This window comes from Cryptomeria japonica, chromosome 11, assembly GCF_030272615.1.
Source record: "Cryptomeria japonica chromosome 11, Sugi_1.0, whole genome shotgun sequence".
NCBI lineage: Eukaryota > Viridiplantae > Streptophyta > Pinopsida > Cupressales > Cupressaceae > Cryptomeria > Cryptomeria japonica.
This window is the reverse complement of record NC_081415.1, coordinates 716,454,564-716,473,211: the sequence shown is the minus strand read 5'-3', so window position 1 is coordinate 716,473,211 and position 18,648 is coordinate 716,454,564. Positions and strand designations below refer to the sequence as shown.

Here is an 18,648-nt window from a genome sequence, read left to right as displayed (position 1 = left end):
GCAGACGGGGATCTTCGGGGAGTGGCCAGTAGCGGGGGTAGTCCCGGCAGTGGAGGCTGGAGGGGCCGGCGGGGGCCACAGGGGATGGATTGACAAGTCTGGTAGGACGTACGGTGACCGGACTATCAGGTCCGGTATCGTGCGATAAACCCCAAAAACCAAAAACTTTTTCGTGCCCTCTTGTTTTTTTTTTGTTTTTTTTTTTATTTATTTTTTTTGTGATGATTTTTTTGTGATTTTAAAAAAAAATAAAAAATCCAGCCTGCATATTGTAAAAAAGGCAATCTTTTTTTATTTTTTTCTCGATTTGTGTGCCAGAGCCGTACAGCTTGGTGTTGGAGAAAAAATCACCTAGATGCTCAGGAGTCAAAAATAGACAAATTTTATATGACTATAGCGGTTTTTGGGCCTTCTAAGCACTATGGTGAGGTCCATTTAGGTTCAAAGTGCTCATAAAAAGGCCTATCCATAAGCACACAACAAAAAATTGCCTGAAACCCCAGATCTGCTTCCAATGAAAAAAATCTCAAAAATAGGAATAGATGGTTGCAGATCTGAGCTCTGATACCATGTTGGAGTTGTGAAACACAACACCACACTGGAAGAGCCTAAAGATCTTCTGCAAGCTAAAACAATCTGTCACACGGAGAAGCAATGAAGCATGAACAATCTGTAGAACAAAACACAAGAAAATATGCTCAAAAGAAAACTCAATATTCACCAGAATGTGTAGTGTCATAAATGATACAAAGAAAAGAAAAATAACCTCTAATAGGTCAAGAAACCCTAAAAGGGAAAACCTAGGCTTGCACATAATAATTAACAAAAGAATTAATTATTGTGCACCTAATGTTAGTTTAAGTGTAAAAAGATAATAGGGAACTTAAAGAATTAAACAAATATTGTTTAATTAATCAAGTAAATACCCAATTACTCTAACAAATCATACTCCAAATTTGTTACCAAACGTAACATGTGTAAAAATAATCAACCTATCAGCCACATAATCTCTTTTGATGCAAAATACTCAATCTGGATCTCCACATGCCATGGAGAGACCCAAAACAACATCTCAATACATCTTCCAACACTAAAATAATATGATCCACTAAATAGTAACACAATTAACAACATATCTGGAGGGAACCAAAAGATTTTTGGACCATCAACCAAGAGTATATCTTGACCAACATCCATTTAGATAACTAGGTTTGACATTAATGACAACCATACAAGTTTTTGTTATCAACAAACTCCAATAATCTCCCCCTTTATCATTGATGGCCACACCAAGACATCACTTGATCATCATAATCTCACAACAACTCTCTCCCCCTTTGACAACAATGACAAAGGGCATTGCAAACTATACTAACCAACTCACACCACTGCTCCCCTTGAGAGTAGCAACAACATCAATCCAAGAGATAAAGATAAGCACTAAGTCTCCTCTTGGAAAGATGCATTATTGATAATGCATCTAGTTAGAAAAAGGAGGGGCGATAACCTCTAACTTCTGCCTCAGCTACTCAAAAGTATCATTTTCTAATGCCTTCGTAAAAATGTCTTCTATATGTTTTATTGTAGAAATGTATTCCAATTTGAATTCTTTCTCCATGACCTTCTCTCTTAATAAATGATAATAATTTAGATATGTTTAGTTCTTAAATGCATAATCATATTATTTGAAATGTTTATAGTACTGGTATTATCACACATAACAGGAATAGCTTCATCATGCACCACTATGATATCCTTAAGACTGCATCATCTATAAAACTTGAGTACAACATGATGGTACAACAATTTATTTAAATTTCATAGTGGATAATGACATTGATTCTTATTTCTTACTCATCCATGAAACAAATATATCTCCCAAAAAGAATGCACCACCACTAGTACTTTTCCTCTCATCAATACTTTGACCCAATCAGTATTTGTATATGCTTTCAACATGAAATATCCATCCTTCTTGTAGCATAGACCAAATTCCTAAGTTCCTTTCAGATATCTAAAAATCCTCTTCATTGCTTGATCTTGAGTTTTCTTCAGACTATCTTGAAACATTGTAATCAAACATACAACCTGCATAATATCTAATCTAGAAGCAGTAAGATATAATAGTTCTCCAGTCATAGATTTTTACTTCTTATGATCAACATCCAAAGATGTATCATCTTTTCCTAATATGCATCTGACAACTAAAGAGATAGAAACAAGTTTACAATTCTCCATATCAAACTTCTTTAACATCTCTTTAACAAATTCAGCTTGAGAAATAAATATTCCATCATCCAACTAAGTAATTTGAAGACTAAGAAAAAATGACATTGCTCCAAACATAGAAATCTCAAATTCTTTCTACATTGCTTTTGCAAATTCTTTACATAATTTCCATCACTTGCTCCAAAGATAATATCATCAACATAAACAACAACAATCAACAACTTAATTCCTTCAACCTTAAAATAAATATTATTTTTTGTAGTTCCTTTCCCAAAGTTCTGTTGTAACAAATATCTATCCAGTCTTGCATACCATGCTCTAGGTGCTTGTTTTATTCCATACAATGCCTTGTTTAATTTGCAAACCATGTTCAAATCTTCTAAAATTCTAAATCCATCTAGTTGTTCAATGTACACTTCTTCTTCCAATTCTCCATTCAGAAATGCTCACTTGACATCCATCTGATATACTATAAAGTTCTTGTAGGCATAAAACATAAGAAATATTCTAACAACTTCCATCCTAGCGATTGGAGCAAAAGTTTCTTTAAAATCAATGCCTTCTACCTAAGAATATCCTTTACATATAAAGCTTTCCATGTTCCTTGTGACTTGTCCTTGTTCATTTAGTTTGTTCTAGAGTACCCACTTAGTTCCTAACACATTTTAATCCACCAATCTAGTTACTAGCTCCCAATTCTAATTCTTTTGTATTTGATTCAATTCTTCTTCCATTGCTTTTACCAAACTTTTTTCTTTTCTTGATTTTTCATATGATTTAGGCTCAATCAGTGAAAGAAAACAATAATTAGTTTGCTCATTTACCTTGTTATCACTTCTTGTCTTCAAACTCCTTTGTTCTTGTCTCTGATTATTTGATCTTCTGAATGATTCCTTTGCACATATTTTAAGGTCTTGATTGCTTGCTCTGATTCTTCTTTATCTTCTTTTGTTTTGTTTGATTTCTCTTCATTTTTTCCTTCTGGATCTATCTTTTCTTCTACTACAATAAGAATGATCTCAAATTTGGTCTCTTGAATAGGTTCAAGGGTAGTTTGATCCCATACCTCACATACTTTAACATTTTTTCTCTCCACTATCTTGTTTAATCTCTTATTGTAGCACCAATAATATTTTCTATTTTGTGGCATATCCCAAAAATATTTCATCTACTCTAGTATCAAACTTTCCAAGGCCATTCTCATCTCTTTTAATAGATCACTTATTCCCAAAGATTTTGAATTATTTCACTGTAGGTGATCTTTCATACCACAATTCATATGGTGCCTTAGTATGATTATCTCTTATATGAACCATATTAAGAATGTAAACATCAGTATGCCCAACTTCTTTTCAGTACACATTAGCCATGTTAGCATCTTTCATCATGATTCTAGCCATATCAATAACAGTTCTATTCTTCCTTTCTACCACAACTTTCTATTGAGTTCTTAGAGCAGAAAGATGTCTCCTAATACCATATTTCTTACAAAAATTGTCAATCCCATTTGAAGTAAATTCTCCACATCTATCAAATCTCAAACACTTGATACTAGCATCAACTTGATTTTCTACCACTGATTTGAAAAATTTAAATCTTTCAAAATCTTCAGATGTTTCTCTAAAAATGTAACCCATGTCATCCTAGAATATTCATCAATAACATAAAATACCTTTCACCACTAAATCCTCTTGTCCTTGTAGAGCCACATAGATCTGTATGAATTAGCTCCAATGGATATTATGTAGAATACTCTTTATTCTTGAAACTTCTCTTTGTCTAATTCCCTAACTAACATTTCCTGCACACAGTGTCAATAGGCTTGATAATCTTCGGTAAATCTTTTACTACCTTAAAGTTACTAATCTTTGTCATGTTATCAAAGTTAACATGTCTCATCCTCTTATGCCATAACTGGCATTCATTTCTCTAATTCAGATAACATATGATTCCACTTTTGTCCTTTATATAATAAATATTTCCACTTGTCCTAATTCTTTCTGCTACTAGCTTTCTAGTTTTTCCTTTTCTAATCATATATCTGATATAAGTGAACAAAACTTCATAACCTCTACCACACATCTTACTAACACTCAACAAATTATGTCCCAAACCTTCTACATAATAAATACCATTTGTTTTATGATTACCATCAATTAAGATACTTCCTATTCCACCATCATAATTCTTTAGATTGATAAACTTGTATTTGTCTCTGGTCATGTGATTTGAGCATGGGTATGTGCAGGATCATGGTGTGCCAAAACAAGCCCTTAAGGGGCAATGAAATTTCAAAAAATCAGAGTTATGCAACTTGACATGAAAAATTGAATAAGTTATGAACATTATTTTTAAAATATGTAAAAAGATAATCTATAGAAAATTGAATGTAGTTTCTAAGCTACTAGTTGTTTTTTGAAAAAAAAATCCTATTTGATGAAAATTTCAAATTTCAATGCAGTGGTACAAAATTTTTAGGAAAAAGATAAGAAGTAGGTGTATGTCTGACCATCCTAATCACAATCAAATCATAATATTTTTTTATAAGATTTATAATGTAAGTATTAGACTCATGTCCAAATGTGATACATATTTTTTTATAATTTTTTGTAAAGTAAATAATTATTTATGAATTTTTTACTACAGATTTTTCATAAATTCAAAAACTCCTATGTCTGACCACCTTAACTTGGTCAAAACCTTATGAAATTCATTTTTTTAAAATTTTTCCCTATAGTAGATGAAGCATAGGATGTGACGCATGTTTTAGATTCAAAAAATGTTATGCGGTTTGAAAGTTATGAGTATTTTTCAATCAGTCTATCAATCAGGACTTTTGTCAGAATTCAATTAGAAAATAAATAATAATTATTTATTAAAGTTGAAATAAGACAAGCCTTATATTTTTGGAAAGCTGAGAACGTCATTAAAAAACCCTTTTCGTTTTATCAATTTTGGCTATAAAAAAAGTCGTCAACCACTAGTGTAAAATTTGGAAAATCAAGGAAAACTGAAAAACACATTTTTTCAGTTAACTTTCCAGGCTTGTCACTTCCAAGGCAAATTCCAAAGCAAACTTGAACCAAAATATGGAGGCAAAAATTTACGTTTTAAAATCAGATATCCAATTTTTGAAAAAAAAAAAATAAAATTTTTTAGTAAATTGGGCACAACTTTTGTGTTTTATATCAAAATTTTGATTTTTTACAAGTGTTGGAAAGGTAATTAAGAGCTCTATGATATGGAATAGGTATATTTTCAATTTTTTTTTTTTTTAAATAATTATAATTCATTTAAAGTAATCCTTCATTTTTAAAACATAAAAAAATCATGACTTTTTCATATGATTTCCCTAGTGCATGAATTTTTGTAACATTCATCTCAAAATAAACAAAATAAGTAATCAATTAATAATAGAAAATTTATGAATTTTATTGAGTTCGATAAATTTTGATAAACCATGTTATCTATGTTTGTTCCTTTCTCCACCTCTCTCTCCTAAACCTATCACTCCACCTATTTGTTTATTCCTCCCTCTCTTTTGTCCATATTTATACATCTCTCTCTAGACCTATATCTCTAACTATCAATGAATACCTCATTAAATCTCTCAAGGTCTACAAGGTTCTTATATTTCTACCTCTTCATAATTTCCTCCTCTATGTCACTCTCTCTTCCCTAAGATCTAGAATAGTCTCTCTGCATTTCCTTCTCATCTCTAGCAACAAAATTCAAAGAGGACAAGGAGAGGGGGAGAGAGGTGAGAAGGAGAGATTAATTGGGGGGAAGAGAGAGTGTGAGAGAGAGCTATAGGTAATTATGTGTAAGGCGAAGAGAGAGAGGGAGGGGGTGATTGGGGTGAAGAGAGAATGAGAGGGAGAGTTTGAGATTATTAGGGGGTAGGAGGAGAGGGGGAGAGGGGGAGAGGGAAAAGTATCAACAAAGAGAGAAGAGAGATGGGGACAAAGGTGAAGATAGACATAGAGAGTAATTAGGGGGTGGGTAGAAGGGGAGAGGGAAGTATCTATAAACCCATACTAGGAGAGAGGTGATCAAGGGTAATTGAGGGAAAGAAATAATATGAGAGAGAATATGGTGTCCTAAAGGGTCATATGGTGTCTCATGAACCTTTAGGACACCATATGATGTTGTTATAAGTATTGTGGTGTCCTAAGGGGTCATATGGTGTTCTATGAGCCTTTAGGACACCATATCATGTCATTAGGGGTCATATGGTGTGTTAAGGGGTCATATGGTATCCTATGACCCCTTAGGACACCATATGACCCCTTAGGTATTGTTAGGGGTCATATTATGTTCGAACGGGTCATATGGTGTCGTTGGGGGTTGTATGGTGTGCTAAGGGGTCATATTATTTCCTAAGGGGTCACAAGACATTATATGACCCCTTAGACACCATATGATCCATTAGGTTTTGTTAGGGCTCATACTATGTCCTAAGAAGTCATATGGTGTCCCATGACCCTTTAGGACACCATATGACCCCTTAGGACATCATATTGTGTCGTTATGGGTCTTATGGTGTCCTAAGGGGTCATATGGTGTTCTATAACCCCTTAGGACATTATATGACCCCTTAGGACATTATATGACCCCTTAGGATACCATATGATACCTTGGGACACCATATGGTATCGCAAGGAGTCGTATGGTGTCCCAAGGGGTCATATGGTGTCCTATGAACCCTTAGGACACTATATGACCCATTAGGTGTCATCAGGGGTCTTATTGTGTCCTAATGGGTTATATGTGTCATATGACCCCTTAGGAGACCATATGCTTGGGAGACTATATGGTGTTATGGGTCGTATGGTGTCCTATGACACCTTAAGACACCATATGACCCCTTAGGATACCATTTTGTGTTGTTATGTGTCGTATGGTGTCCTATGACCCCTTAGGACACCATATGGTGTCATTAAGGGTCGTATGGTGTGCTAAGGGGTCATATGGTGTCCTATGACCCTTTAGAACACCATATGACCCCTTAGGTATCGGTAGGCATCATTTTGTGTCATTAGGGGTCATATGATGTCCTATGACCCCTTAGGACACAATATGACCCCTTAGGTATTGTTAGGGGTCATATTATGTCCTAACGGGTCATATAGTGTCCTACGACCCCTTAGGACACCATACGGTGTCGTTTGGGATTGTATGGTGTGCTAAGGGGTCATATTGTGTCCTAAAGATTCCTAGGACATCATATAACCTCTTAGGACACCATATGACCCCTTAGATATTGCTAGGGGTCATATTGTGTCCTAAGGGGTCATATGGTGTCTCATGACACCATATGACCCCTTAGGACACCATATCGTGTCGTTATGGGTCTTCTTCTATTCTAAGGGGTCATATAGTTTTATATGACCCCTTAGGACACCATATGGTGTCGTAAAGGGTCGTATGACATTCTAAGGGGTCATATAGTGTTCTATGGGGTCATATAGTTTTTTATGACCCCTTAGGACACTATATATCATCGTTAAGGGTCATATTATGTCCTAGGGGGTCATATTGTGTCTTATGACCCCTTAGGACACCACATGGTGTCGTCATGGGTCGTATGGTGTTCTAAGGGGTCATATGGTGTTCTATGACCCTCTAGGACATCATATTATGTTGTTATGGGTCGTATGGTCTCCTAAGGGGTCATATAGTGTCCTATAACCCCTTAGGACACCATATGGTGTCATTATGCATTGTATGGTGTCCTAAGGGGTCATATGGTGTTATATGACCTCTTAGAACACCATATGATCCCTTAGGACACCATATGGTGTCATTAGGGGTCGTATGGATGCTAAGGGGTCATATGGTGTCTTATGACCCCTTAGGACACAATATGACCCCTTAGTACACCATATAGTGTCCTTAGGGGTCATATGGTGTCCTATGACCCCTTAGGAAATAATATGACCCCTTAGGTGTTGTTAGGGATCGTATTGTGTCCTAACAGGTTATATCATGTCCTATAACCCCTTAGGACACCATATGGTGTCTTTAGCGGTTGTATGGTGTGCTAAGGGGTCATATTGTGTTCTAAAGGTTCCTAGGACATCATATAACCCCTTAGGACACCATATGATCCCTCAGGTATCGTTAGGGGTCATATGGTGTCCTAAGGGGACATATGGTGTCTCTTTAGCGGTTGTATGGTGTGCTAAGGGGTCATATTGTGTTCTAAAGGTTCCTAGGACATCATATAACCCCTTAGGACACCATATGATCCCTCAGGTATTGTTAGGGGTCATATTGTGTCCTAAGGAGTCATATGGTGTCTCATGACACCATATGACCCCTTAGGACACCATATCACATGGTTTTGGGTCTTCTTGTGTTCTAAGGAGTCATATGGTGTTATATGACTCGTTAGGATACCATATGACCCCTTTAGAAACAATATCGTATCGTAAAGGGGTTGTATGGTATCCTAAGGGGTCATATGGTGTCCTATGACCCCTTAGGACACTATATGATGCTGTTAGGGGTCATATTATGTCCTAAGGGGTAATATTGTGTCTTATGACCCCTTAAGACACCACATGGTGTTGTTATGGGTCGTATGGTGTTCTAAGGGGTCATATGGTGCTCTATGACCCTCTAAGACACCATATTATGTTGTTATGGGTTTCATAGTCCTCTAAGGGGTCATATGGTGTCCTATGACCCCTTAGGACACCATATAGTGTCATTATGCATCGTATGGTGTCCTAAGGGGTCATATGGTGTTCTATGACCCCTTAGGACACCATATGACTCCTTAGGACATCATATGGTGTCATTAGGGGTAATATGGTGTGCTAATGGGTCAAATGGTGTCCTATGACCCCTTAGAACACCATATGACCCCTTAGGTATCGTTAGGTGTCATTTTGTGTCGTTAGGGGTCATATGGTGTCCTATGACCTCTTAGGTGTTGTTAGGGGTCATATTATGTCCTAACGGGTCATATTGTGTCCTACGACCCCTTAGGACACCATATGGTGTCGTTAGGGGTTGTATGGTGTGCTAAGGGGTCATATTGTGTCCTAAAGGTTCCTAGGACATCATATAACCCCTTCGGACACCATATGATACCTTAGGTATTGTTAGGGGTCATATTGTATCCTAAGGGGTCATATGGTGTCTCCTAACACCATATGACCACTTAGGACACCACATCATGTTATTATGGGTCTTCTTGTGTTATAAGGGGTCATATGGTGTTATATGACCCCTTAGGATATGATATGATCCCTTAGGATATGATATGATCCCTTAGGACACAATATGGTGTCGTAAGGGGTCGTATGGTGTTCTAAGGGGTCATATGGTATCCTATGACCCCTTAGGACACTATATGACCCCTTAGGTATCATCATGGGTCATATTGTGTCATAATGGGTCATATGGTGTCCTATGACCCCTTAGGATACCATATGACCCCTTGGGACACTATATGGTTTTATGGGTTGTATGGTGTCCTAAGGGGTCACATGGTGTCCTATGACGCCTTAGGACACTATATGATGTTGTTAGGGGTCATATTATGTCCTAAGGGGTAATATTGTGTCTTATGACACCTTAAGACACCGCATGGTGTCGTAATGGGTCGTATGGTGTTCTAAGGGGTCATATGGTGTTCTATGACCCTCCAAGACACCATATTATGTTGTTATGGGTTGTATGGTACTCTATAGGATCATATGGTGCCCTATGACCCTTTAGGACACCATATAGTGTCACTATGCATCGTATGGTGTCCTAAGAGGTCATATGGTGTTCTATGATCCCTTAGGACACCATATGGTGTCATTAGGGGTCATATGGTGTGCTAAGGGGTCAAATGGTGTCCTATGACCCCTTAGAACACCATATGACCCCTTAGGTATCGTTAGGGGTCATATGGTGTCCTATGACCCCTAACGACATAATATGACCACTTAGGTGTTGTCAGGGGTCATATTGTGTCCTAACGGGTCATATGGTGTCTTGGGACACCTTAGGAAACCATATGGTGTCGTTAGGGATTATATGGTGTGATAAGGGGCCATATTGTGTCCTAAAGGTTCCTAGGACATCATATAACCCCTTAGGACACCATAAGACCCCTTAGGTATTGTTAGGGGTCATATTGTGTCCTAAGGGGTCATATGGTGTCTCTTGACACCATATGACCCCTTAGGATACAATATGACCCCTTAGGACACCATATGGTGTTGTAAGGTGTCGTATGGTGTTCTAAAGGGTCATATGGTTTCCTATGACCTCTTAGGACACTATATGACCCCTTAGGTGTCATCATGGGTCATATTGTGTCCTAATGGGTCATATAGCATTCGATGACCCCTTAGGACACCATATGACCCTTGGGACACTATATGGTGTTATGGATCGTATGGTGGCCTAAGGGGTCATATGGTGTCTTCTGACTGCTTAGGATACCATATGACCCTTTAGGATGCCACATTGTGTCATTAGGGGTCCTATGGTGTCCTAAGGGGTCACTTGGTGTCTTAGGACCCCTTAGGATACCATATGGTGCCATTAGGGGTCTTATTGTGTCTTAAGGGGTCATATGGTGTTTTATGACCCCTTAGGACACCATATGACCCTTTAGGAGACAATATGGTGTTGTTAGGGGTCATATTGTGTCCTAAGGGGTCATATGATGTTCTATGACCCCTTAGGACATGATATAACCCATTAGGAGACCATATATACTAAGTTTCAAATAAGGTTAGATATAAGGGTGAAGAGAGATGAAGAACTGAAGAGAGGGAAAAGAACTAAAGGACAAGGACATACATAGAGGTATAGATATTAAGGAGTATGAAGTGAGAGGGAGAAAAACTAAAGGACAAGGATGGATGGAAAGAGGTAGACATATATAGATATTAAAAAGGAGAGAATACGATAGAGATAAAAAATGAAGATAAAGGGAGAGGGAGATGAATAGATATAGAGAAAGAGAGAGGTAAAGACAAAGATAAATATATAAAGAGATGGAGAAAAAAGGTTAGAGAGGGGTAAAGAGAGAGATAAAAAAAGAAAGAGATATAGAGATATAAAGGAAGAGAAATATCTATAGATAGAGAGCTATAGATAGTTCGAGAGAGTGAGAAAGAGAGAGATTATAGATAGGGATAGATAGAGAGGGAGAAAGAGAAAGAGGAAGATATAGAGATATATAAAGGAAATATAGAGAAGGACATGGGGAGAGAGCCAGAGATATATAAAGATTGAGCAAATAAAGAGATAAAGGTAGAGAAAGGGAAAGATACTTCAAGAGGGCGATAGAGGAAGAGACAGAGAAGTAGATTAATCATGTATAGAGGAAGATATATAAAGATAGAGGAACATATACAAAGAGATATTGATAGGGAAAAAGATGGAGATGTGAAGATGGAGATAGAGATAGATATGGATATAAAGTGATAGAGAGAGTAAGACAAATGGAGGGAGAGATGGAGTGAATAAGTGAGATTTAGAGATAATGAGATATAAATATACATGAAGATAGATCTATAGGGATATAGAGATAGAGGGGATAAGATAGGGAGAGAAAGGAGGTGATAGAGACAATAATATATAAGTATAGGTAGGATAAGGTAGAGGAGGGAGATAAATAGAGAGAAGAGAAACTATTAGAGAGAAATATAAAAATAAGGAGTGACAATGATGGAGTGGGAGAGGGAGAGATAGGAATAGAAAGATGGAGATAAATGCAAAGATGCATGTAACTTGGGAATTTTTTTATCTAGATGGGATGAGAAAATAAGTGACATAAGTAGAGAGGAAAGAGATAGATAAAATATATTATATAAGTATAGATAGATAAGTCATAGATAAAGCAATTGATAGGAAAAAAATGAGACTTTGTATGCAAAATTTGTGAGTATTTAAAGTTTAAAATTGAAGGACTAACTTAAAATGATTATAATTAAATTTTTTTCTATAAAATCATCAAACTACCTCATCCATTTGATAGGTCTCTGAATTACCTTTCCAACGCCTGTAAAAAATCAAAAATTTGATAAGAAATGCAAACGTTATGCCCATTTTACTAAACTATATTTTTTATGTTGAGAAAATCGGATATCCGATTTGAAAAAAGTATGGCATCACAATTGTGACATCATAATAGTGACATCAGAAATTGGATATCTATTATAGGATATCCGATTTGGTTTGGTATTACCAAACCAAATTCAAATTTTGGCCGACCCAAACAAAAAGTCAAAGCAGATTTTGGCGTGTTTGGAAAGGTTTAAAACACTTTGTTTTTCTATTGCCACTTTTTGGCCCCCCATGATCTTGCACATACCCGCATCTGGAATCAATGATCCATGATTTTGGTCCAACTTTAGCATGCAATGTAGTCATCTCTTTTGGTTTTCAAGGACTATCTTGATTCTTCTCTTCTATAGCCAAGAATAAAGATACTTCATTAGAGTCGGAGACATCTTCTTCTTCAGATGAGTGTGCATCAATATAGAAAAAAAATATTTTTCCCTTTATCTCTATGATCCATTCTTTTCTTCAAATCATGTCTTTTGTATCTACTTTTCTTTTCATCATCATCAGATTTCTAGTAGTCTTTTTTATATATAGATTTAGAAGCATAATGACCAATTCTTCCATAATTAAAGCATTTCAAGGGCAACTTACCTTTATACTTTGTAGTTCCTCCCTTCAGTCTTTTGACAAATTTTGTTTCAATCACATCCAGGTTCTCACTTGTTTCTGGTTCATCTCCTCATATCCTTGAAACGTTAAATGAAGATAATATTTGATAAAATTTTATATTTTCCATCTCTCCATATTTCATAGGTAGATAATTAACTAAGTAGCTATTCAAGTCATCACATTCTTTTGAATAGAACACTTCTTCAATTTGTGGGGTTCATTCAATGTAAACAAGTTCTTTATGATGACATGACTTTATTCTAGCACTCCACCAGCAACTCAGATAGCCTTCGTGGCATCATTTACTCTATGTATATATCTCTCAGTACTTTCATCATCAGCCATTCTGAAACCTTCAAATTTCTAATTCAAGTTCAAAAGTCTTGCTTGCTAGGCATTTGGATCACCCTCATATGAAAAACACAACTTGCTCCAAATTCCCTTAGCTTATTTCATTCCTCTAACCTTTCCAAATACTTCATCACTAAGACAACTAATAAGAATTATTATATATTTTACATTGTCTCCTGAGCCTTAATTTCATCTAGAGTTGATGGTCCATTTTAAGGCCATTGATAACCAGTCTGAATAATCTACCAAATTCCATTTAGCAATTCTTCCAAGTAAGACTCCATTATTTCCTTCCCATAAGTAAAGTTTTTTCCATCAAACATTGGTGCTTTAACATGAAGATTTTACGCTATCTCTAAATCTACCTCAAGTAGTCAAGCTTTTCAAAGAGGAACCAATGCTTTGATACCCATTATTGAATATCCAATAGGACTAAGAGGGGTGGAGCTGAATTATTCGGAAACTTAAAAATAGATTATTAATAAATGACGTTAGCTAACTTTAAAAATAACACATTAACCATTAGCACATAAGCATCAAGCCTCAACACATGAACACTAGATTTACATGGAAAACCCAAACAAGGAAAAACCACAATGAAAATATAACTCACAATATAAATAACAATGTTTACAACATTTTAGGCTTACTGACAAGGAACACCAACCCTTGAAGGACTTGCAGAACTAAGACACACAACCTTAGGGAAGATACAAAGAGTACTTGCTCAACTAAAGATCACTTCTTTAGGACAAGGTCCAAACTACCACCGAATGACTCACTATCTATTAACAACAAGTGAAATAGCTGAATTGAAATTGAGAAGGATTCTCCTAAACATGAAATTTTCCTTGAACAATTGTATCAAGTGACCAACATCATGGAAAACATCTCTGATAATCTAAATTTCTGGTACAACACACTATCTTGCAGTTAATATCACCTTCAAAGATTTTCTCAAACTGACTTTTGCACAACCACAAACTCAAATCTACTCGCAAATCATTTGCATACACTTCTCACACAATTCACTTCTCATCCACACTACAATTCATCCATCCACACATCTTAATTATTATATACAATATTGAAATCGTAATTAAGGGTCAGCCAAAATAGAATAAGCAATATTGCACAAAATAAGCCATACAAACCTAAAATACTCAATTTGTTCCAGTCTAGGAGAAAGAGGGAACCAAAACGTATTACAATACATCCTTCCATGATTAATCCAAGAATATGCATACATGAACACATACTCCAAAGTTGTTACCAAATGTGATGTGTAGAAATAATCAACCGATCGACCACATAACCTCTTCCAATGTAAAATACTCAATGTTGATCTCCACACTCCATGGTGACACCTAAAACAACATCTCAACACATATCTAGACCAAAATAAAATGATCCACTAGACCGCAAAACAATTACTAACATATCATGAGGGCACCAAAAGATTATCAGACCATCCTGAATACAAGATGACACAACCAATACCAAAAATAATTTCAATACAAAACATAATTCTGCAACAACCAAGAGAATATCCAGACCAACATCCATCTAGATAACTAGGTTAGACATCAATGACAACCATAAAATCTCATCTTACCAACAAAGTCCAACATTCTCTTTTTCTACCTTTTGGAGAGGAGATTTCTCTCACTAGGTTTTTCTCCATTTCTCCATCCGTGAGAGATTTTATTTCATTGGTTTGTACATGGCTACCTCATTAAACCTTTAGTTGTCAAGACCCACTCTTACATTTCATACATTTAGAGGTTTTTTACTTCACGCTAAGTTTCACTTAGGGGGGGTGTTGGAGCATTTTAACAACTAGATATGGTTTTTTCTTAAGTTCACTTAGTTGTTCTTTTATGCTTCTAGTTGATTTAGTTGTGTAACTATTTTAGCTCATTTGAATCTCTTTTAGCTAGAGTTGAGCTTTTTTCAGCTCCTCATGCTTGTACTTTAATTATCCTAAATTTAGTTTAGGGCATCATTGTTCTCTCTATATAAGCACATCATTATGCATTGTAATTTCATCTTGTAATATTTTCTTTTCAGGAATATGGCATAATTTTTCTTGCTACTCTCATTTGTGGAAGGTGTTCTAGTTTATTGTTTGATTTTTCAAGCTTGTGTTGCAAACTTTTGTTTTGCAAAATTCAACATGGTCTCAGAGCTTAATCTTTAGTTTAACTTTTTTAACCTATTTTTCCAATGCACATAGGTGATAAAAAAGGTTACCCTAATTGACCCTTCCTAGAAGTAGATATTTTTGAGAAAAGTTTAGTGAAAAATATTCAACTTTGTGATTGTTCAAGAACAAATTTCATAACAAATTATATATATTCATTTACTGTAGGATATTCTTAAATTTATCAAATGTTCTCAAGGATCTAGTGAGTTCACATTGATTATTATCAAGTATATTTTAAACTTAACACATAGTTCTCTAAGAAAAATATCATATAATTGTTCTCTAAGAACTAATTTTAGATAACTTGTGCATTTGAGTGGCATTACTTCTTTCATGGATTTACATCTTAGATCTTATGATATAGTTTTTATACTTGGCTTTAGTGAAATACATATATTATTAAATAATGAATCTTAAATTCACGACTACTTCAAACACCCTTTGATAGATCTATTTATGTCTAAAAATTTAGAATGAATATAGGTATTTGCACAAAATTAAACTATATAATTTGAGATGAATGGTCAGTTGAGGACTACAATCCATCTCAATCCACCCTAAATTGGATCTTAAACCATCCCTGGTCATCATTACGATCTAATCTACATCAAACCATCCTTTAACATTCCTAGAATCTATTAGATAGATTTGAGAAACCCCCCATGAGGTAGGCCATCAATTTGTGTCTTTGTTGGGGGTCTAGCTATTTTTATTTTTGTTATGTTCATCTAGTCTAGCCTAGTCTCGTCTTTTGGTTTTGTGGTGTTTGGTTCTAGGAATCAGCTAGGTTCCATTATTTTTGGCAATTGGACCTCTGGTTTGGGGCTCTCACTCCTTGTGAGACCTTGGGTTTCTTCACTTTAGCAGCTATAAAATGGTTCGGGCCTCTCCCAATTTAATCTAAAAAAAATGATTATTCCTTTTACTTTGCATAATAGGTTTCTATGTCATTTTGTCTTTTTTATTAGAAACTCATATATGCTTTATCCAACACCTCACTTTAGTTACAATGCACCATGGTTGGATCCTTCTCCAGTACCTATTTCATGAGATTTCTATGACTAATTTACTTCACACACCCTTTATGATTGAAATGGCTATGATACCAAATGAGAATGAATGGTGCAAAAAATTGATTGTATATAATATTAAATGTGTAGCAATAAATAGGAATTGTAATATAACTATAGAAGAATGGTTATAACATAACTATATAGAATAGTTACATAATGAAATGTAACAATAGTAACACCAAGACTTCTTACTTATATACAAAATAGGACTAGATCAAAAGTGAAAAATATAGTCTAAAGTGTATTTTCTATCATCAATAGATTTGTCATGGTTTGGGTTAGCATATCCTTGTAAGAATAACTTGTTGTGATTCTTACATTATTGACCATAATCAAGTGTATCTCAGACATATAAAAAAAAATGCTTAGTTGCAATCCAATGACATTTATTCGATTCATTCATACACCTAGATAGATATATGACAACAAAGCATAAATTTGGTTTAGTATAAGTCAAGTAAATGAGATTCCCAACAAGTTGCCTATATAGAGTTTCATCAACTAGAGTTGAATCCTAGAAGTGAGAGAGTTGCAAATCTTTCTCCATTAGAGTGAACATAGATTTACAACCAAACATGGAAAACCTTTATAGGACTATCTTGGCATATTTAATTTGGGAGATAAAAATATGATGCAAGCTTGTATCATATATCTAAGCCAAGACAATAATCAAGTAGCCCCAAATATGTTATGTTGAAGGATTTATTCAAATTGTTGTTGAAATGAGTTTGTCTAAACTCCCTATGATCACAAGATAATTCACATGAAATACACAAATAACATTCTTTGTCACTACCTTCTTAATATACAAATTAGGATTAGAGGGGCTATGAGTGAAACCATGCTATAAGAGATTCAACCATCTACTTTTATGTGGCATGTCCCAGGGTTTTGTTTAATCCCATAAAGTGACTTAATCAGATGACATACCTTGTGAGGATTGTGTTTATTAATGAAGCATTTGGGTTGGATCATGTAAACTTCTTATTTGAGAACACCATTCAATAAAGCACTCTTGACATCCATCTAGTGAAGCTTCCATCATTTATGTATAGCTAATTCTTAAATAAATCTTATGGCTTCATAGTCAACATAATCAATTCCCTCCTATTTAGCATATCCGTTTGGCTCCATCTACCTTGTATTTTGTTTTAAAAACTCATGTGGAGTCTATGGGTTTCTTTTTTCCAAAGAAGATTATTAATCTCTCATGTTTTATTCTCATCAGAGAGTCATAGTCAACATCCATGGATTTATTCTAGTGTAAATAATCGAGGGCTTCTCAAGCTATATCACTTTCAATACTATTCGCAACTGAATTCATTAATGCAAAGTTCACCTCATTTATTTCCTAGCTTCTTGTCCTTACTCTTGAGGAGAGGTCTGGAAGGGAACCTATGTGGCAGTCCCTAAGGGTGGTTTGAACCCATTTTAGATGCAAATCCAACATTTTTACTGCTACTTTGAAGAATTATTCTACAGATTGCAAGATCAACAGACAATTCTCCTTGGAGCTCATCTTCTTTGTGAGAAGAGTCTTCTATCTCTTAATTTGGCTATGAGAGCGATCTATGAGAGCTAGATGTATCTTCCTTATGCACCAAGGAGTCAAAAGATGACTCATCACATACAACATCTCAACTCTCATAAATATTATGTGTCTCAGGATCCATGAGATGTTAAACTTTCTGAGTTAACGTTAGACCAAAAAAAAATATACACTGGAGTGTCTTAGAATCAATCTTTTTGCTTCTATTAGCTTGGAAATGCATATGTTGCAATGCAACCAAATACCTTAAGATGAGAAATTGACTATTTATAACCACTCCATAACTCTCTTGTTGTCTTATATTTTAAAAACTTGGTGGGAGCTCTACTAAGAAAATACACAATTGTACAGACTACTTTATCCCAAAAAATTATTCTTCAACTTGATGGCGTAAATCATTATATTACATTGTATGGTCTGTCTGCTCATTTATACCGTTCCACAACAGTATGAATCTGTCGTTCCTCAATGCCGTTTCTCAACGGTGATATAACTGTTTTTTGTGTTGTATATATTCCCCCAGCCAATAATACTGATTATTGCATTGT

General features: G+C 35.3%; 1 protein-coding gene across 1 annotated transcript in view; it reads right to left on the bottom strand.

Annotated features, from left to right (window-relative positions):
* Positions 1–462: 462 nt before the first annotated feature.
* The window catches only part of LOC131061360 (uncharacterized), a 41,348-nt gene continuing 23,162 nt past the window's right edge, over positions 463–18,648 (bottom strand). The window contains exons 3-4 of the mRNA XM_059214822.1: positions 600–670; positions 463–505 (exon numbers count right to left, since the gene is read on the bottom strand). Coding sequence (XP_059070805.1) covers positions 463–505; positions 600–670 — 114 coding nt within the window. The remainder of the gene's footprint in view (positions 506–599; positions 671–18,648) is intronic.